This window comes from Polypterus senegalus, chromosome 6, assembly GCF_016835505.1.
Source record: "Polypterus senegalus isolate Bchr_013 chromosome 6, ASM1683550v1, whole genome shotgun sequence".
NCBI lineage: Eukaryota > Metazoa > Chordata > Cladistia > Polypteriformes > Polypteridae > Polypterus > Polypterus senegalus.
This window is the reverse complement of record NC_053159.1, coordinates 173,344,330-173,366,872: the sequence shown is the minus strand read 5'-3', so window position 1 is coordinate 173,366,872 and position 22,543 is coordinate 173,344,330. Positions and strand designations below refer to the sequence as shown.

The 22,543-nt window shown below is 41.4% G+C and overlaps 1 protein-coding gene across 1 annotated transcript in view; it reads left to right on the top strand.

Annotated features, from left to right (window-relative positions):
- Window positions 1-22,543, top strand: part of lrp2a (low density lipoprotein receptor-related protein 2a) — a 248,832-nt gene that overhangs the window by 171,040 nt on the left and 55,249 nt on the right. Inside the window, 7 exon segments of the mRNA XM_039757567.1 lie at window positions 4,789-5,034; window positions 9,514-9,642; window positions 10,245-10,364; window positions 14,767-14,883; window positions 17,026-17,142; window positions 19,650-19,787; window positions 19,887-20,009. Coding sequence (XP_039613501.1) covers window positions 4,789-5,034; window positions 9,514-9,642; window positions 10,245-10,364; window positions 14,767-14,883; window positions 17,026-17,142; window positions 19,650-19,787; window positions 19,887-20,009 — 990 coding nt within the window.

The window sequence follows — 22,543 nt, the reverse complement described above, 5'->3', positions numbered from 1 at the left end:
TATCTATCTATCTATCTATCTATCTATCTATCTATCTATCTATCTATCTATCTAATTGTCACTTGCTAGGTTGTATGACCAAATGACCATCGCTGGTTCAGTCGTCATCTCGTGTTCTCTCTGTAACCTGAGGAAGCCTGTGCTTCACTGCTACAAACGTGTTTGCAAACTGTCTTGGGTCCGATATTGTTCAGTGATCCTTAAATTGTGTTTATCCATTAAAAACTGGATGGACAAAACTTCAAAGTCACAAAAGCACGCTACCGTATTAAAGAAATTATGAAGTGATCAGACCATGTGGCATGACAAGCTTGACAGTCCTTTTCACCTAATTTAGCCATAGTAACATCAAGTTAAGTTAGGTAGGTCTCCACAGTCCTCCTGTCTACCACACAACTTGGTAGCCTACTCCATGTGTCTGTACATCTCCATGTGAAGGAAAACTTATATGACTATAGTTTTTGTGTAGTTTTCTTTGTACAGAAAATGTACTGAAATGATGTTGCTCAAAATCAGTGGATGTTTTACAATATTAGTAACTGTCCCAAGTTTAATTTACGAGTCATTTGTTTTTGAGTTATTGGGTCCAGAGTTCCTTATCCTGATAAAACGATACCCACACACCCAGACAGAAAGAGAGAAATCACTCCAAAAGGGATCAAATTATACTCATAGATAGATAGATAGATAGATAGATAGATAGATAGATAGATAGATAGATAGATAGATAGATAGATAGATAGATAGATAGATAGATAGAAATTCATTTGTCCCAAAGGAAAATGTAGCTTTTTACAGAAGCTCTTTAAATCAATCAATCAATCAATCTCAACATATACCAGAATGCCTAAAAAGGAAGAAAATTAAAAAGAAAGAAAACTTCTGTCTTGGAAGTCCCAGTGGCAGTGAGGCGCTATACAGGCATATTACTGTTGGTATAAAGGAGCCACTGTAGTGTTTCTTTACACATTTCTACTGAATAATTTCTTGGTTGAAAGTCCTCAGTGTTGGTGTATCAGAGAGAGGATGTGCAACACTGTTCATAATGGCACTCAGTTTTGTTTTAATTCCCTCTTTCGCTGCTACCTCCAGGGGGTCCAATATGTGTCCCATAACTGAACTTGTCCTTTTAATAAGCATGTTGATTCGGTGGGCCTCTCTTAAAATGATATTGCCAGCCCTGCACACCATAGAGTAGAACATCACACAGGACATCACAGAGTTGTAGAAGATGTGAAGGATGTCACTACCCACATTCAATGAAGAGCCTGCTCTTCCCTTTCTTATATTGTTTCTCTGTGTTACAAGACCGGTCCAGCCTGTCATTAAAGTGGACCCCCAAGTAGTTGTAGAAGTGAACCACCTCTACATCCACTCCATGAATATTGACCGGACATTTTGGCCCTTTAGGGAGGCAAAACTCCACAACCCTTAACATGGTTTTGCTGATGTTAAGTTGCAGACAATTCTCCAATTACTCCACTGGACTCCTCTCATCCGTTTCATACCCCTTATCAATGCACCCCATTAGTGCAGAATCATTGGAGAATTTCTGCAAGTGACCTGACCTGGTGTTTTATTTATAGTCTGAGGTGTACAGAGTGAAGAGAACAGGAGACGGGACCATTTCTTGTTTTGCTCCAGTGTTGCTCACACGGTCCTTGAGACTCACAATCTGTGGTTCCCTGACAGGAAGTCTGAAATCCTGGGCACCATACGATCATCATAGATGGCAAAAAGTGTAAATCTGTTTGCAGGAGAAAGTTAGCGTTAATGTTAAAATTTGCATACTGTAGGTGTTTACTTAATTTGAGTAGCATGTACATTTCACATTTCACACAGGTAATGGTATTGTGGTGACCCGAAACGTTTAGGGTTGTTGTTCTACTGCTTTAATTTTTAGGGCGACTTTTAGTCGTGGTGCAGTAGAAGTGTGGGTTTAGTTGATCGCTCACAGGCTTGGTATATGGTATGTAAAAATAAAAAATAAACATGCGATTGTACTATAATCCATACTCATAAAACACCTTGGGATGTTGTTCACTTTTTAAAAGCGCTATATACAAACAAAGAGTTTCAGTAGTTGTTACCTACAAACTAAGTATGGGCAGAGTGGTATGTTTATGCCCATCACCATTACTCTGCATGGACTCACTTTCTAAATATAAAAAAATGAAAACTGCTATAAATCATTATAATTAAAGATTCTGAATAGAGACTTGTTTTGATGTGCATTAAACACAAACCCTCCAGCTGCCCAAATCTTTGGCACAGACATAGTTGACAGTTACAAGGCACTGTGTCAGCCTGGCACTGTGCTTGTTATTCTCCTGTAGAACATCACCAAGTGATTGTAGATGCCAAAGGTTACTGGTCAAGGCTCAACAGAGAAAGCAAAGCCTTTTCATTTGAAAATTAGGCAACAACTCGTGTCTCATTTCACGCTGCTTAAATATGCAATGTTTGAGGTACTCCTGATAATAAAATATAAGCCGTTTCTGTCTTCATTTAGAGAGTTTGGAGAATTATGATTTATGTTTCACACAGTACGTGGAAATGGGGTTCAATTTCCAGTCCTGCAATGTTTAGTGAAGCTGGCTTGCCATAAGGATTCCAGATTAAGTAAGAAAATAGTAGAAAAGGAACGTCTACTTTTAAGATCTTTTTTTCCATACATTGTAAATTCAAAATGGGCCAACATCAAAGCCAAACTACTGCCTGGAAACAGAGTGTTAAGGATAATCATTAAAGGCAAATTTTAAAGTCAAAAAATCCTAATTAAGGGACCTTGCCTATTGATTTTTTTTTTTTACTGGAATGTTGTCAGCTCAGTTGTGACGTCATTCCCAGCCATGACATCCAACTACTAAGGCGAAAAGCCAAAGTTCACTGAAGATCACAGTGTACATCAGCATTTTGGATTCACATCATAATCTGAAATTAGAAAAAAAAACCCAAACGTTATTAGAAATCTAGCTTAAGTGTGTCTTCCAGTTGAAACTTCCAACTAGGAACTTGTAAGTGCCGAGTTCTGAATTCAAGTGAAAAGCAGCATTAAGTAATATGCTCTTGACAGGAATAGGTGGGTTTGTTGGCAGAAATGAAAGTGACATTATCATCGCCGTTCCTCTTGTCTTTGATCTTCCCCTCTGAGGGCAAAAAGGGGTGAAGATGTGAACGACAGAGGTAGGAGAGGTCTTGCAGTAGCGAATAAGAACTGAAATTGTCTCCTATTCACGTGTGTGTGTGACAATCCATTCTACATACTAGCTTACTGTTCCATGGTGTGAATTTGTCACATTGCATTACACCTTAGCATATATATTAATGAAGAGTAACCACTCTGCAAGGGCATGTTTTATACATGTATGTGCAATGAAGTAAATTTCAATGCGGAAAAATGTATTTGCATTAAATCAACTTGGCCGCTGACGGCAATGAGCTTAGCTCACAACAGTCGGTCCCTAGTAGCCAGTAATCAGAGCACAACAATACATTCTGAAAGAAGCCATTGTTTTTCCAAAAGCACACCTCCTCTACTTCAGGTCCAAAACCCAGAGGACTCCTAGGATTTATCTGACACCTCTATAATATACGAGGGGGGCCCAAAAATAACCGGAAATATTTTTAAAACGTGTTTAATTTAACTTTTTGTACAAACTACAATTAGTCTCCTTCAAAGTACTCTGCATTGGCGGAAATACACTTATCTAACCGTTTGTTCCATTGTTCGAAACATTTTTTCAATTTGTCTGAAGTAATGCCCATTAATGCTCTGGTCGTTTCTTGTTTTACCTCTTCGACGTCAGCAAAACGCCTTCCTTTCAAGTCTTTTTTCATCCGAGGGAACAAAAAGAAATCACACGGAGCTAAATCCAGTGAGTAGGGTGAGTGGTTCAGGGTTGTCATACCGTTTCAATAACAATAGTTTCTGCAACACTTTTTTCAAGAAGAAAACAAAATTTCACTGCCGCACGTTGCTCACAATAATCGGCTATCGTAAAAAAACGACACTTGCACAAAACTACTTTTACAAAATTCACTGAACACAAGCACAACCTTCCAGACTGATGGCACTTGGCAGACTGACTTGTGAAGAGTGTAACTAGATCGCCCTAGCCGCCCAACCACGTACTACAAATACCAACCTAACAACAACAAAATTCCGGTAATTTTTGGGTCCCCCCTCGTATATATGTAACTCTAAAATCGGCCCAATTTCTGCATGCTAGTGGCTTGACTAGTAGTTATGTATCTATACATCGCTGGCAAATGTAAGCCTAAATTGTTTTTTACCCTCTCGTAAAAGATAATGAAAGCTCATACCGTTGCTAAAGCGTACTCTGATCACTCTTTTATATGCTAGAGTGAGTGGAGTTTGCAGATCTTCCTGCTTGTCTTTCAAGGAACTCCACTAGTCCTAAGTTAACCCAACCTGCCTGATTTATTTCTTCCTAGAAATATTATGGCCTCGCTGATACTTCTTATTTAGATTCCTATGAAAAAATAAGCAAATCAACCTGTTTCTTTCCATTTCGCTACAAGTATTTGTAGTTTTGTCCATTTAAAAAGTCTGATTTTCTAACTGTAACTGGGTAATTGAGAGCTGAAGCTAATCAAATCAGCGTCATTATGGTTCTTCTCTCTGAACTGCATTTTGATTTTTGGCCTTCTTGCCCTTGGACAACTTTAGACATATTACTGACCGCCTGATGCAGCCTGTCTCTTAATTAAAATATTCACTTTGCAGTCCCCATCACAGACCCTCTCCTTTCTTTATTCTTTCAGCAAATCACCAGTGTGAAACCCATCAGTGGCAGTGCAACAACAAGAAGTGCATCCCAGAGGCGTGGCAGTGCGATGGAGAAAATGACTGCGGAGACAATTCGGATGAGGACAGTGCTCACTGCGCTAGCAGGACATGCCAACCTGGACAGTTCAAGTGTAACAATGGCCGCTGTATTCCACAGACCTGGAAGTGTGATGTGGATGATGATTGCGGGGACAACTCAGATGAACCTCACGATGAGTGCAGTGAGTACCACATGTGACATCACTGAAAAATTTGCCATTTCTGCTAACAATTAATGTTACAATTCCACCCATCCATTATCCAACCCGCTATATCCTAACTACAGGGTCATGGGGGTCTGCTGGTGCCAATCCCAGCCAACACAGGGCACAAGGCAGGAAACAAACCCCGGGCAGGGTGCCAACTTTTCAATTCCACCCGGGGGAGTTAATGCTAACATTAATTTTATTTTTATTTTTTTCATTTTTAATTACTATTTAATTTAATATTGTTTCTTTGTATCAGTATACTGCTGCTGGATTATGTGAATTTTCCCTTGGGATTAATAAAGTATCTATCTATCTAACCCACCACAGGGCACGCACACAAACACACACTAGGGACTATTTTAGATCGCCAAAGCACCTAACCTGCATGTCTTTGGACTGTGGGAGGAAACTGGAGTACCCAAAGGATACCCACGCAGACATGGGGAGAACATGCAAACTCCACGCAGGGAGGACCCGGGAAACGAACCCGGGTCTTCTAACTGCGAGGCAGCAGCGCTACCACTGTGCTACTCTGCCGCCCAATGTTACAATTGAAACAGAAAATATTTTGAGACTCAGATAGATAGCATGTTACTAATTCCAGAATTTTATGCTATCATGACCACATATTTCTTAGGTACATTTGCCTATAATGCAAAAAGCACCAACTGTGGTAGCCATGTCTGTCTGTAACAACTCAGCTCCCAGTTGACCAATATCATTGAAATTTAGCACCTTTATTCTTCAAGGAAAATTTTCAAGATTATTTAATTTTTAAATGAGGCCCCTTGTCTTTTACCCTGTGAGTTCTTTTTGTTCCCAAAATTACATTTGAAACTGAAGAGAAGAAGATTTCCTTCTATGGAAGAAATCAGGGAGAAAAAATAAAGGTGGCTCTAAAAACGGTCACAAAGGTTGAGTAGGAAGATGACTAAAAGGGAATTGCCGTAGGTTTTATAATAAAGGTTTTGTTTTTAACAACTCCAGGAATTTTAGTCTCCCCCCTTATATTTATTCAATTCATTTTGTAGCAGATGGCCGGGGCTCCTACCTGGCCAGGATGCCTGTTTAATGGAAGGACTTGGGGAGAGAACACATACACGACATTGTGTCCCCCTTGAGAGCTAGGTGGCAGCTCCCCTGGGTTGCAGTGGTGCCTCATATTCCCACAGGGCTTCATGGGATTTGGAGTTTGGCACAGCCCTGTTGGGTTCCTGGATGCCAGCAAAAAGTGCTTCTGAGCCACGCTAATGGGCCACCAGAAGTATTCTCGGGTCCAGTATAAAAGGAGCCCACTGCCACTGCTCCAGCAGCCAGAGTCGGGAGGGAGAAGAGAAAGCTTGCTCGAGGAGGAGTGGAGGCAGAAGAAAAGAGAGAGACACAAAGAAAGAAGACAAAGAAAAGACAGTGCCATTATTGTGCTTTTGTACTGTGCTGAACAGGTGGGAAACAAAATGAAAAGAGTTTCCCACTGTAATAAAAATGGTGTACTGCTTAACTTGTGTCCTGTATCTCTCTGTGTTGGGTTAGGGGAGCTGAGCACTCCCTGCAGGCCACAACTGATAGTGATATTGTTCATTGTTTCAAAACAGTAATAATATTATTGTTTATTTATTCATTGATACCCCTCGCTGTACCAAAATGTAGAGGTAGGTTCTTGTTACATGCTAACAGTCTGCTCCTGCCTCTGGTCCATCTCATTCTTGGCCTCATGCGTGAACCTCCGTCACAGCAGCTCACTTCTCCTGCTCCTTGAAATTGAAGTGACATGAGGTTCATGTCCATAAAAGTAAAAAATCAAAGCAACTTAACTTAGAAATCTATGAAAGATGGCCCATTGACACTTTATGTTACAATGAGTAAACGTGTACTCACTATTTCCATTATGCTACAAACAGCCTCACACTTGCATTATCTAAAGATTACAACAATCTAATACATTGGCACAGTGCCACAACGATCCACTATCTGTCATGTTCAGCCTTCAATCTGCTTCAAGAATGACTTAAGATATGAAGAGGTAGGGAAAGTGACGGCAATGATGGTAGTGATGAGAACGCATATGCCGCACAGCTGACCTGCTGGCCGCTGCAAATAGTTGATTCTACAATAAAATAAAATAAAAATAAAAAGAGAAATAACCTTGGAGGTCAATCATCACCCCAAAATCGGATAGCAGACGTCACGTAGTATATGGTCAATAGGTCAAACGGTTTGCGAGCTTCAGGTGATTTAAAATCCTGGACAGGCAAACAGGCAGCCACGGTAGCGTATTATATAAGAAGACTAGAAAAATACCTGCGCTTCACAGCAGAGACGTTGTGTGTTAAAGAAGTTATGAAAAAGAAAAGTAAACATTTTAAAAATAATGTAACATGATTGTCAATGTAATTGTCGTAGGCTTATTTTAGTATTGAGGGTGAATTTGATGATTGTAACGAAAAGGCAGGAGTCACCAGCAGGAAGACGTAAAGCAAGGCCAACAATAACAGGTTTGAAGCGGTGGAGTAAAGAAGAAGGGAGCAGTGAGCATGACGAACAGCTGAGCAAAGTAAGGAAGCGAGTGAGGAGGCACATGAGCGCTGGATGTTGTTAATGTATATAGGCAGGGAGCCAACCACGTGTTAGGTGCGTGGACAGTGGCTGTGCGGAAAAAGGAAGGCGGACTGGGGTTGGCCCTTGTGTATCTCTGCTGTGAAATAAATCCTCTGTTAACTGAAATAAGGAATGAAACCATCAAAAGAAGAGGTCAGTTCCAAAAGTTCCTTACGGCATAATGGTGAGAACCGCCAAAAAGAACACGTTATTTTCGAAAGTTCGTTACGGGGCATGGCGCAAAATGAAACATACTTAACGTTTGTAAGTACAGTGTATAGGATGAGCAGGGGAAATTTGGGCTTCCTATGTATATTGGAAGTTGTAGAAGTAGTGAGGGTGGGTTTCCACTATCTATATATACAGTTTAGGGGGTACACCCATTTCCCCCCCCTTGGGTATTGCAATAGGACATGAAACATACCTAACTTTTGTAAGCACACTGCAAGGAATGAGCACGTGAAATTTCAGCTATATGGAAAGTGGGAGAATTAGTGATGAGTCAGTGAGGGCTTTTGCCTTTTATATGTATAGATTGCTGTCACATTTATTATAGTAATCTGCAAAGACAACATTTAAAACAATTTCATGAACATCTAACCAAGCAGTTGTTGCCTCTTAAAACAACGACAAGCGACAAGCAGAACACGCAGCTTGCCAGCAGCACCAAGCCAGCAGATGATCCGACCGCTTCTCCTTAGCGTGCGTTCAGCCCTCAGTTCACAATGTGAGTGGCAGAGAAGCGTAGTGGCAAGAGGACAGCTGCTGTACAGGCTTTTAAATGAACGACACGCAGCGTGACAAGCAGAAAAAGCAGCTCGCCAACAGCAACAAGTCAGCAGATGATCCGACCGCTTCTCCTTAGCGTGCGTTCAGCCCACACCCACCCCCCCTCTTCACAACGCGAGCGGCAGAGACACAAAGTAGCAAAAGGACAGCTGCTGTACAGGCTTTTAAATGATCGGCGTGCAGCACAACAAAAATGATCCGACGGCATCTCCTTAGCATGTGTTCAGCTGCCCCCCCATCACAACACGAACAGTGTTAAACGTCCTGTGAGAAAAATTTAACCATGCCTGGGGCCAGAAATAAAGGACAAGTATTGTTTTTACAAAAGTTTTAAAGTAAAAGTGAAAATAATGCAAATGTAACAATTCCCATGAAAATAACAATCTCTTTAAATTGTGTATCTGGAAAACCAAACCTGGGGGTGGGCAAGCGAAGCCAAGCCCCCTAGTTATTAAGTAATCATCAGAAACTTCAAAAGACTTTGTTGGACAGTTATCTATCTTATCCAAAGATCTTGACTATACATTGTTCTCCTCTCTTGCTTAATGAATGTTAGCCTGAAGAGGTCTATTCATTTTTTACATTTAGGATGTCTCAATTAAAGGTTTTCTAATGTTGTATCTGTCCTGATGTGTGTATGTAAACACAGGGAACTCCAGTTTCTGTATTACGTCTTGCCTGAAGAAGGGGCCTGAATTGCTTTGAAAGCCTGCATATTGTAATCTTTTTAGTTTGCCAATAAAAGGAGTCATTTTGCTCCACTTCTCACTAGATTCATATTAAATTAAAAAAAATTTGGAAAGGATGCCCCCCAGATGCCCCCTCGGCTCTAACCTGCACACCACTGCACCAGAACCAGCTCAGCACCCACTGCCCACCAGTTAACTTCCTTTGTGGCTGGAGAGTTCAACAGCATTACTTCTATGAGATAAGAGCACAGTGGATGTGGACTTTTATTTCAAATCATATTTCAATATTTCATCAAATTGTATTTTGCTCATTGAATGTTAAATCAGAATGTTCTAATTCATTAACCTCTGTATTTTCTTTTTTTTTTTCCCTCCACAGTGGGTCCTGCTTATCGCTGTGATAGCCACACCGAGTTTGACTGCCGGACAAACTACCGATGCGTCCCTCTTTGGTCTGTTTGTAATGGATACGATGACTGCCGGGACAACAGTGATGAGCAAGGCTGTGGTACGTCTATAAAAATAAGCCTGAAACTGTTCATTTTGCACCCTTTCACAGACACTGGTTGTCTTCTGCCTGCCTGTTGTTGTGCACCCCCCCAAAAGAAATAAGCAATAATAGTAGCTTTTGAACAAGGCCTGGAATGTGCTAAAAAATCTGCATTGTTTGCAGAGTGGAGACAGCGATTGACAGGAATGCTCACTCCCTGACGGGAGGGTCTGTGCAGGTCAGGGTTCAGGGGCTTTCATTCTCCTGCGTGTGCAGAGCAACCTAACACAGCGCTGCTTGTGCCGTCTCTGATCATCTCCACTCCCGTGGCGTATCAGCTCCCCATCCGTTATTAGCACACTTTTCCACATTAAAATGACATTATCTCTTAGATTATGGCCTAGCTGGATGCCAGGGATTGCTGCAGATATCTGGGTTAGAGATTAAGCAGAGTCCTCCTTGCAAAATGTAGGGTGTCTGTTGCTTGAGTAAGTAATAAATGTACAATGGATTTCCTGAGTTATGCAGTGCGAAAAAAAAAAAATGCTGCCCTTATCTTTGTGCTCCCAGATATGGTGAGTGGTTTTATTTCAGGATGACCTTTTTTTTTTTCTTTGCAGAGGAGCTGACATGCGATCCTGTGGGAGATTTTCGTTGTGACAACCACCGCTGCATTCCCCTGAGGTGGAAATGTGATGGCGACAACGATTGTGGTGATGGCTCAGATGAACGCAGCTGTGGTAGGCTATCTAGTGTAACAGAATGGGACCCTTGAAGTAGGAGAGGGCTGTAGCTAATGGCCTAGAATTCAGTCAGCAGCGCCTTGATAAAAATAAATAAATAATAATTGAAATGATGAATTCAACCATACCAGTTTTAGGTCTTTACATTAGTGCAGTGTTTCGCAAAGTCAGGGATGGCCGTAGTGGCTGCAGGTTTCTGTTCTAACCCAATTGTTTAATCAGAAACCAGTCCTTGCCAATGACAGATCTTGTTTAAATTTATGGCTTGTTAGGGTTTTCATTTATCACATCAGGTCCTTCTTACAGTGAATGTTTACTTATTTTACTTATTTGACGGACACCAACATCCAAGGCGACTTAGAACATTTTTGATACATTCGGTTATATATCTTATGGTTTTCCAGCTGGAGCACAGACAGATCATGTGACTTGTTCACAGTCACAAAACATCAGTAGTGGGACATGAACCCATACTCCTTCACTTTCAACACATTTTATTGTATTGTAGATTTAATTTTAATTGGAAACATTTGCTATTTTTGTCCATCACTCTACACGCAGTAACTCATAAAGACAAAGTGATAACATGTTTTCAGAAAGTTTGCAAATTTATTAAAAATAAAAAACTGAATTCTTGCATTCATCTAAGTATTTAGAATCCTAATCATGGACTTTATTCATTAAATGGTGCGACTCAAATCACCTACTAAACCAGCAAAACCAAGGAGCTGGTGGTGGATTTTAGGACACCCAGGCCCTTCACGGACCCCATGACTATCAGAGGGTGCAGACCTATAAATACCTGGAAGTGCAGCTGGATGATAAATTGGACTGGACTGCCAATACTGATGCTCTGTGCAAGAAAGGACAGAGCCGACTATACTTCCTTAGATGGCTGGCGTCCTTCAACATCTGCAATAAAATGCTGCAGATGTTCTATCAGACGGTTGTGGCGAGTGCCCCCTTTTACACGGAGGTGTGTTGGGGAGGCAGCATAAAGAAGAGGGACGTCTCACGCCTGGACAAACTGGTGAGGAAGGCAGACTCTATTGTAGGCACGGAGCTGTACAGTTTGACATCTGTGGCAGAGCGACGGGTGCTGAGCAGGCTCCTGTCAATCATGGAGAATCCATTGCATCCACTGAACAGGATCATCTCCAGACAGAATGTGACGATGTGGGTTCTGGCTCCACACTCCCATCTGATTTTGGGAACCCTTGAACCCAACACCGTCGATAATGAAACCGAGTGAGCTAGTTAGCGGAGGCAATAACATCTAAGCAAGGGGATAGTTGAAAGTGCAAAGTGCTTTTATTAAAAGACAGTCAAACACAAAACAGTGTTCATAAAGTGCAGTTCTCAAAGTTCTTCATTAAATAAATAATCCAAAAAAACCAACGTGGAAGTTAAAACAATAGAAAAAACAATCCTTTAAAACGAGAGGTTTAAAATGTTCTTTAGGAAGCAGTTCTTAAAACAACAAGGCCAGTGCTTTTCTGGTAGCGTCTCACCTGCTTATCCTGTTAGGGCTTAGCAGCAGGCAAGACGTTCTCTGCAGCTGCCCTCCTCTTACACACACGCGAGACTGGAGACCTCCCGATCCCTGGCTTCGGTCTGGCACTCATCCCAGTCCCCGAGACTTAGTTTCCACCAATGGCCAGGACGCACACATTGGGGACTCCACCACCAAGCCTCCCAACTTCCTCTGCCTTTCCGCAGCCCTCTGCAGCTCGTCGCTTTCCTCTGGGCACTCCCGCTACATGGTCACTCAGCGGGAGCAACATCAACTCAAACGCCTGGGTGTCAGCCTAACACCCAGCTTCCTCACAGCTGCCCTCGAGCGCTCGATCGCGCGCTCACCACACCACGCACCGCGTGTCTGTCTCTCCTGCACCGCCTGCTTCCTCACTCGCTCCCTACAACCTCCGTCTTCTTTTCCTTTCTTTCCTTTTCCTGATCTTGTTCTTTTTTTCATCCTCCCCCAAAACTGACTTGCGCTTCTTTTAAAATGACGAGGGCCACAGCAGCTGCAGCATTAGCCACAGGACAATCACGAATGTGGGCAGTTCCTCACCTGTGCACTAGGTGAGAAACGCCCACCCTACGGATCGTCCCGCGGCCCACTATGGCCCAACGTCCCCTCGCTAAGCCGCGAACATTTATTTAAAATGAATGGCTTTTTTTGAATGGATCAACGTGCTGTGGACCCATAACACCACACAGAGGAGCAGCTCCAGCAACAGACTTTTGTCACCGTCCTGCTCCACTGACAGACTGAGAAGATCGTTCCTCCCCCACACTATGCGACTCTTCAATTCCACCCGTTAAACGTTAACACTATACAATGTTACTGTCTGTTTTACATTCATTGTTATCACTCTTTAATATTGTTTTTATCAGTATGCTGCTGCTGGAGTATGTGAATTTCCCCTTGGGGATTAATAAAGTATATCTATCTATCTATCTATCTATCTATCTATCTATCTATCTATCTATCTATCTATCTATCTATCTATCTATCTATCTATCTATCTATCTATCTATCTATCTATCTTCAAGTCCCTTTGCCTTGCAGTTCCAGCTTTTAATCTACTTGGTAAGTCTCTACAAGCTTGGCACCACTGGATTATCCCATTCTTCTTGGCAGATCCTCTCAAGCTCTGTTAGATTAGATAGGAAGTGTCTGTAGTCTGCCATCTTCGAGTCTCTCCACAGATGTTCTTTAGGATTTTAGTCTGGGCTTTGGCTGAGCTGAAACTACAGAGCCCACCATAATTATCTGGGACAAAGACACATTTTTCCTTGATTTCCCTCTCTGCTCCACAGTTAAAATGACAAATCAAACAATTCAGACATTGTGATTAAAGTGCACACTGCAGATTTTCATTTAAGGGGCTTTGCATACATTTTGGTCACACCCTGTAGAAACACTTTTTCTATACAGTCCCCCCATTTTTAGGGCGCCATAATGTTTATCATTACAGGAGTATGTGATTCCTAATTTGGGTTTTCTGGCTTCATAAGATACCTCATCTTTAGTCTGTAGTTGCCATTGTTCAACATAAGGGCAAGAGCTGTACCAAAGAAAGTCAAAGAAGCCATTATGAGGCTGAAAAACAAGAATGAAACCATTAGAGACATCAGTAAAACCTTAGGATGACTAAAATCAACTGTCTGGAATATCATGAAGAAGAAAGAACACACTGGTGAGCTCAATAATCACAAAGGGACTGGTAGGCCAAGAAAGACCTCCACTGCTGATGACCAAAGAATCCTTACTATGGTAAAGAAAAAGGCTCCAAATGCCTGTCTGACAGATCATACACAGTCCTCAGGGGGTCAATGCGGACGTGTTAGAGACAACTATCAGCAAAAGACTTCATTAAAAGAAATATAGAGGCCACACTGCAAGATGCAGACCACTAGTGAGCCACAAAAACAGGACTGCCAGATTACAGTTTGTGAAAAGGGACTTAAAAGAGCCTCCAGAATTCTGGATAAAGGTCTTATGGAGAGACGAGACAAAGATGAACCTGATCAGAGTGATGGCGAGAGCATAGTGTGGAGATGAAAAGGAACTGCCCAAGATCCAAAGCTGACCACCTCATCTGTTAAACATGATGCTGGGGGAGTTATAGCTTTGGCATGTAAGGTTGCCACAGGTCCTGGCACACTTCTCTTCACTGCAGAGAAACATCTCATCTGCTTGAGTTCAGTAAAGGCCTCCAAACTTATTGGCCAGTGCGTCATCTTACGCCAAGATAATGATCCAAACATAATGCTAAGGCAACATGGCAATTTGTCAAAGCTAAAAAATGGAAAATTCATGAATGGCCAAGGCAGTCACCTGATTTGAATCACATTGACTAGGCCTTTCTTATGCTGAAGAGAAAAGATAAAGGGACAAGCCCCTCAAAACAAGCAGTTGCTGCATTAGAGGCTTGGCAGATCAACACCAGAGAAGACCCTCAAGCACCTGCTGATGTCTATGAATCACACACTTCAAGCAGTCACTGCATGTCCTAAATATGATGCCTTTAACTGTCCTGCCATTGCTGTGTCCCAAACATTATGGTGCCATTAAATGAGGGGGCCGTGTAAAAAAAAATCACAATGTCTGAATTGTTTGATTTATTATTTTAAACTGTGGAGTAGAGAGGAAAATCAAGGAGAAATGTGAAGTCCCAAACACTATGGAGGGCACTGTACTCCAGCATTGCCTTGGCTGAATGGTTTGGGTCATTGATGTGGTGAAAGGCAAACCCTCATCCCAGTCTCAGGTCTACCTGGTTTCAGATAATGATTGAATGAATAAAAGAATGAGTGAATGAATGTGGGTGTCTTGAAACATGGGTACAAGCTACAGATGGTTAACTTTGCGGCTTTTCCTGCTTTTCAGTTCCCCGAGAATGTACGGAGAGTGAATACCGGTGTGACAATCTTCACTGCATTCCCGGTCGCTGGGTGTGTGACCATGATAATGACTGTGAAGACAATTCAGATGAGCGAGATTGTGGTAAGGGTCTGTTGTAAAAAAATATAATCTCTTTTTTTAAGAAATCTACAGTACCGAATGTGTAGAAATATACAAGCAACAATAAAATTCGTCAATAACTCCCTTCATAGCAAAACATCCTTTATAGCAAATGACTTTACTTTAGAGTGAAGGGCAGTAAGGCTTCGTGACATGTCTAATCTGATGGCTGCTGTGCCTTTGGGTTACATGACATGCTTATGTAAAGGCGAGAGTGACTTTTGAACCTTGTATATCATTAACCACCATGACTGCAAGGCCTTTGTCAAAGAACAAGTGTGCAGCATATGAATTATCTTACAGCATGGCTCTCTAACACATCGCTCGCGAGCTACCAGTAGCTTGCCACCTCTTTCCAAGTAGCTTACCAAGGGGTTAATGAATCCTACATAAATTTGAAAACTTGATTAGTCAAATTAGGGGTGGGCAATCTTTCCAAAAAATCATATCATGGTCCACAATCTGAATTGCAATCTATCTTTTCAATGTGGCATACACTTAAGAGAATATCCGGACTCAAACTCATCAAGACCTAAGTAACACTTTATTTTAAATATCAAACAAAGTTGAATTCAATTGTTTTCTCGTTCGGTAGCTAAGCGGAGTTAAGGAACAATGGAGAGCAATTAACCACTCGGCCCGATGCGTGTTTCTTGAATTCGCGCGAATAAATCAGTACCGCAAACGAACTATGATACATAGCAAAATGAGAGAAGTCGCAAAATCAACCGAAGTGTTCAAGCAAATTATAGAAAAAAAAAGATCTTAATCCATTAAGTACATCTCTCATTTAAAGCAGACAGACATACAGACAGACAGACATTGGATTTTATATATTATATATTAGTAAACCTTCAAAACAATGTGCAGTTAAAGTCTCAACAGCATTCTCAGCGTTTCTGGAGCTTAGTAGAGCCAGAGAACTATAAGACTTTTCACCAAGCAGCTCTGAAAATGTCTGCTTTGTTTGGGTCTCCATACCTCTGTGAGTCTGACATGAATGTCATGAAATCAAAGTTCAGAACACGACTGACAGACGAACATTTAAATGACTCCGTAAGAGTGAACCTCAGTGGCGCCACTCCACCAGACGCCTGCCTCTCTTGTTGACTCCATGCAGTGCCAGTCATCTGATGAACTAAAAAACACATCACACATGAAACTGGACCTGTGAATAAAGTGACACAGTGACATGTGACAAAATGACAAATGAATAAGGAATATCTGTGTGTTTGGAATTGCATTGTTTTGTTTTAACAGCATTCATGATTTAATTCAATAGTGTGAGATACACTAGAAAATGCATACAGACATACAAAACGCACTTGCAGGTGAACTCAATATTTTTTTGTGATGTTTTAATGCGAGTTGTGGACACCAACATTTTGTAAATGTTCAGGCAAAACAAGCTTATTCAGTTTGTTTGGGTTGAAATAAGATATGAGAATAAATATTAGAAAACATTAGCAGCTCTCGGCCATTTTTATTCTGTAAAAGTAGCTCTCAGGGAAAAAAGATTGGAGACCCCTTTCTTACAGTATTTTCTGTAAAGATGTAAAGAACCATTATCTCATTTTTGGAAAAGGAATATTCCACCAAAAATCCTATTTTTAATATGTTACTTACCCCATGTGGTTTGTACTGCTGCCTAACAAAAATCTGTAATGTCATGTTTTCAAATAGAAAAAAAACATACCAATGTTTCTGATAGAAGGGGACACAGTAGTGATCAAGCAAACCGTATCAAAAATATTCATAAAAAAATCTCACATTACTTGTGTCCAATAATCCATATGTCAAGTCACCCAGCTGTATGCCCACAAGATGTTTTTAGCTAAAATACTGTTAAATAAATCAAAGCCTCTTCACCCTGGGGCACCCTGTAAAATTGAAAACAGGACTCTTGACCAATAAATGAGGGGGGATCTTCCATTTAAAAACAGCGATCCTGTGTGAAGGGGCTTCTTGTTTGTACTCTACTTTTGTGGGAACTGACCCATTGAATTTTCAGACTTTGTATTACTGATCCAGTTGAGGGTACATTTTGCTACCCCTGTCTCCCAAAAAAAAAGCTTGCAGATAGTGTGCCATCTCTTAATGTTTAACAAATTTTCTCTCATACAGAGCTGCGGACTTGCCATCCAGGCTACTTTCAGTGCACCAGCGGCCACTGTGTTTCAGAAAGGTTCAAATGTGATGGGAATGCAGACTGTCGTGATTTTTCAGATGAACAGACATGCCGTAAGTATAAAAAGAAAAAAAAAATGTAATCTTTGCATTTTTTCAGTGATCATCAAACCTTTGGGTCATTTGGAAATATTGGTGGACAGTAAAGAGTCACCTCCCGCCTTTGCAGCTGATAAGAATGCGTTGCAGCCACTGCGGACCTGCATGTTACAGAGGTCTGCCGTGACCCTGACACTGACTTGGACCATTACAGTGGTGGACACTACAGGAGGACAAATACCCAGCCCTGGCTCAGTTAGCTAGAAAATATTTAGCATCACCAGCCACTACCATCCTTTGCAGTGTCGGGGGTAACGCGTTGAAAGTTATGTACATTATGTAGTCAGATTACTTTTTAAAGTAATGAGTAACTTAATGCAATATTTGACCAAATCTGGCCAATTTCACCACCCAGAAAGAGCTTGGTTTGCTGCTGGAAGTGGCGTTGGAGAGGTCAGCAGGGGGTGCCATTATGTAAAAATGGTGCCATCATTTGGATGAGACATAAAACTGAGCTCCTGACTCTCTGTGGTCATAAAAGATCCTGGGCATCCTTCGTAAAAAGGAAGGTGTATCCTGAAGTCCTGGCTAACTTGCCCACCACAGCCTAGTCATTCTGGCCCCCTAATTGGCTGTTTCTCTCACCCTCTTTACCACCTATTGTGTGGTGAGTGTACTGGCACAAAAATGGCTGCTGTCGCATCGTCCAGGTGGATGCTGCACATTGGTGATGGTTGAAGTGACTCCCCACTCTTATGTAATGTGTAATATAAATTTAAATTATATATATTGAAGGAAAATTACTAGCGTTACTTCAAAGAAAAAGCAAAAAGACAGATATGTTACTGTGATAGTATAGAAGTCTATTTCTGCTGCTACAGAAAAAAAAAATATTACTATTACTGCATTATTTTGCAGAAGTGTTGCCTTTTTTCCCAAAGACATTGCCTGCTGGTGCTGTAACATTGTTCCCTTGGGTGCTCTGGTCATCTGATGAACTAGTAAAGAGGAGGTTAAGCACATGCGTAGTATGCAATCAAATGAAAAGAACTGAAGAAAAGTTGGAGACATGGATTTAATCATAAATTTGTTGAGGGGTAAATATAATTGGCCCAGTTTAGGGTCACAGGAAGCCAGTGACTATCAGAACACCACAGGGTGAAAGACAAAAAGCAAATGTATTGGACAGTAAACCACTCATTTGTGAGGCTCAATCGCATAGCCAATCAGGAAGGAGTTGCAAATCCACTAACAGAAACCTATAGATAAAGCATCTGTTTAGTTTTAATGTGTTGTTGGTGAGTAATGAAGTGCAAGTCCCAGACAAGAAAATGTTGGAGAGCCAAATCGGTCATCCCCGTTTACTTCTTGAACCTTTCATGAAAATGCAGGTGCTCCCAGACACAGAGACAACAAAATATCCCCAGATCGTGGTTCTTCTAGCCACATAGCGAGATGGGTCCACCTGCAGACATCCGCAGTTCTATGATTCAGTAGCTCCGTAAGGACAACGAATTGGATTGCAGGTTTTTTTCACTTGGTATACTTTAATTGCATCAGATAACCCTCCGCCAACCCTAATCTTAACCATAGTATATAATTAGATGTTATCACTGACGTACAATATAAAGTGACAACCTTCTCAATGGAGTGGAGCTCTGGAGGTCCAAACCTACAATCTTTTAGATATGACAGCCGGGCAGAAAGAGGAGGATCCAGTTGGATGGACACTGGAAGAGACTTTGGAGGTAGAGAGTTGTCAGTTTTCTGGTCTGTAGAGGGAGGAAAAGAGAAAACGTCATCGCACAACGTAAACCCCTGGATTGGTGGACATTACCATCACTTGAGCCCTTAAACTACCTGTCATTTGCATGTGTGTGACAATAGACACAAAATCAATAATGCCTTATTTTTCAACTTCATATAATTTTAAAGACAGAATTATTGACAGAACCAACCAAAATGCTAGACTAATTTGCTTTACATTCTATCTATCTATCTATCTATCTATCTATCTATCTATCTATCATTTAGTGCCTTTCTATCTATCTATCTATCTATCTATCTATCTATCTATCTATCTATCTATCTATCTATCTATCTATCTATCTATCTATCTATGTATCATATAGTGCCTTATCTATCTATCTATCTATCTATCTATCTATCTATCTATCTATCTATCATGATGTGGCTTAAAATGAAGTAAACAAAAACACTTACTTTGAGCTGCTGACTGATTAGTGTTTCTCAGTTTATTCAATTACACATAACTTCAATAAAGTTAATGAAATAATTTCATTTACAAAGGCAAGTTATTATTAGAACTGGTTCATATTATTTCTGCCTTATAGGACAATATTAATATGCTGAAGGAAATGTGTAATATTTTGATTATTATTCAGTTCATTTTGCTTAAAAATTTTAATTTGGACGATTAACTGCGATTACCATTTTTAATCAAACAGAAGCCTTATTTTAAACAAATGCAATACTTAGTGTTGTCCATTTTGTCCTTTCAGCCACTCGTTACCCTAACGGGACCTACTGTCCACCATTCATGTTTGAATGCAGAAACCATGTGTGTATTCAGCCCTACTGGAAGTGTGACGGGGATAACGACTGTGGGGACGGCTCAGATGAAGAGCTCCATCTCTGCTGTAAGCCATCATCTTTACAGCAGCATTTTGTTGACATGTTGATTTAGGTTATTTTTTCTCTTTAACCCACTGCCTGTGTCTTGCCTTTTTCAATTTCAGTGGATGTCCCTTGTGATCCTCCATATCGTTTCCGCTGCAGTAACAACCGCTGCGTCTACAGTCATGAGTTATGCAATGGAGTGGATGACTGTGGGGATGGCAGTGATGAAAAAGAGGAGCATTGTGAGTATGAGTGACCTAGCGTGCCCAATGGTTGCTGCTGGGTCTGTCAGGTCTGTCGAATGCAATATGCAGTCAGTAGAGAAAATGTAATGTACAGCTGTGTGTAATGGCTAACCTGAGAAAAATCTGCAAACTCATGTCTTTATTTTTAAAGACGTATTGTCAGATAATGTGTTTCAATTAATTATTTAGTTATTTTAGTTAGAAAGGTTAAACTGTGCTCTTATGTAAACTACTCACTGTATATTTTTTTTACTATACTGTTTTATGAATTGAAATGGTATGAAGTGGAATGAACTTTAGATGTGAATTAGATGGAGGGTTTCATGCTTACCAACAGCTTAATAATAAGTAATGGAGTCATAACCTTAAAAATATATATATCTATATACTGAATACTATGTGATGGAACCGGGCCCCAAACCTCCAAACACAATCACACAAAGAATCCTGGCTTCAAATAAAGATATGTTTTACACACTATCTCCACAAAGTTACAAAAGCACAGGTTTTCGTTCTCCCTCCTCTCACCACCTCACTGCCCTCCTCTAGTCGAGTGTCGCCCTACATCCTCCCAGCTCCGACTTGCCTGGATAAGGGAGTGCTCTTATTGAGGACCTGGGAGCACTTCAGGTGCCAGGACCATATGGAAGTCGCATGAATTTGGGAGTGAAGCTCCCTGCAGTGCCCCTTTGTCGCACTCACGGACCCCAGCAGGGTTGTGCTGCTGCGCTACAACTTCCAGCATTCCCTGCTTGTTCTCAAATGGGCACCGATATGGAGGGCTGCTGCCACCTAGCACCGGGGAGTGGGTGCAGATAAACATCCCACAGAGACAGTCTTTCCCTGTCCTTCCCTTTTCTCCCGTCCATGGAGGGTACTGGAACCTCAATTGGCTAGGATGTCAATCTATCCCTTAGGGCAGCCTTGTCCCAGTGTGACCTCCTTTCTTCTCTTGGCAGGGATGCCTTTCTGTATTCTCAGGGCCTCCCGTCCGGGTAAGGGATCTTCCTGACTTCCTGGTGGGATTCCTGTCCATCCCGTATACCTCCTACAACGAATAGTAATTAAGGCTTGCATTCGGCAAGTATTGAAGGGACGTTCAAAGCATGACTTGATGTTTTCTTAGAAGAATAAATTGGATAGGACTACCGAGCTTTGTTGGGCCGAATTTCCTGTTCTCATCCAGATTGTTCTAATGCTCTAATAGATAAAACAGATAACCATCATAGTACATACAGTGTCTACAAAATGTATTCACTACCTTGGAGGTTTTCGTATTTCATTCTCATTCAACATTGATTCACAGTCAATTTAACTTCGCTTTTTTTGACATTGAACAACAGAAAAAGACTCTATAATGTCAAACTAAAAACAGATCCCTGCAAAGTGGTCCAAACTAATTGCACATATCAAACACCAAATCAAAGAATGTATAAGTATTCACCCCCCTTTAAAATGACACCCCTGACTGGTGCAAACAATTGGTTTCAGTCATCACAGAATTAGATCAATGGAGATCACCTGTCTGGTATTTCAGTTGATTGCAGTCTAAATGCACCTGAATATGTAAGGGACAACTTGTGGTGGGGCACCATGGTGGCCTGACCTACACAATAAGGAATACTCCAAGCAACTCCATGAAAAGGGGACTGAAAAGCACAACTCAGGGGATAGGGACAACAACATTTCCAAATCACTGATTATTCCTTGGAGTCCAGTTAACACAATTGCTTAAGAAATGGACAGAGTATGACTGAGCAGTAGATCTACAAAGAGCAAGCCATCCACAATAACTGGCAGCAAGAAGAACACAAGTGAGGGAGCACACCAAGAGACTTCTGGGAACTCTGAAAGAGACTGGAGAGACTGTCACAGCTTTATGGGGGTCTGGCCAAGAGAATGCCTCTGTTAGAAAATGCACTGATGGCACATGGGAGTCAGGTGGAGGAAAGATCTTATTGGTCTGGTGAGACCAAAATTGAGCTTTTTGTCCATCAGATTAAAATCCATGTTACACTACACATTATCAAAAACACCCAATCTCTACCGTGAAGCATGATGGTGGCAGCATAAGCCTCTGGGGATGCTTCTCTGCAGCAGGCCCTGGAAAGCTCGTGAAGAAGCTAAAAGAAAATGTGATTCAGTAGTCGGGACCACCCACATTACTCCAAGGCCCAGTTCTGATACTCACATGCCCATTGTAGGTGCTTTTGGTGGTTGGCAAGGATCAGTATGGTCTTCACAGCAAGTTGTGATGCGCTGTGTGTTTGGACACCTTTCTCCTAGTGGCCATCACTAAGTTTCTCAGCAATTAATGCTACAGTAGCTCTTCTGTGAGATGGGATCAAGTCTCACACTCATTAATGATATTTGGTCACCCAAGACCTTGTCCTCAATTTACTGGTTGTCCTTCCTTGGACCATTTTTGGTAGCTCCTAACTACTACATGCTGGGAACACCCCACGAGAACTGCCGTTTTGGAGTTGCTATGACCCAGCTGTGAGCCATCACAGTTTGTGCCTTGTCAAAGT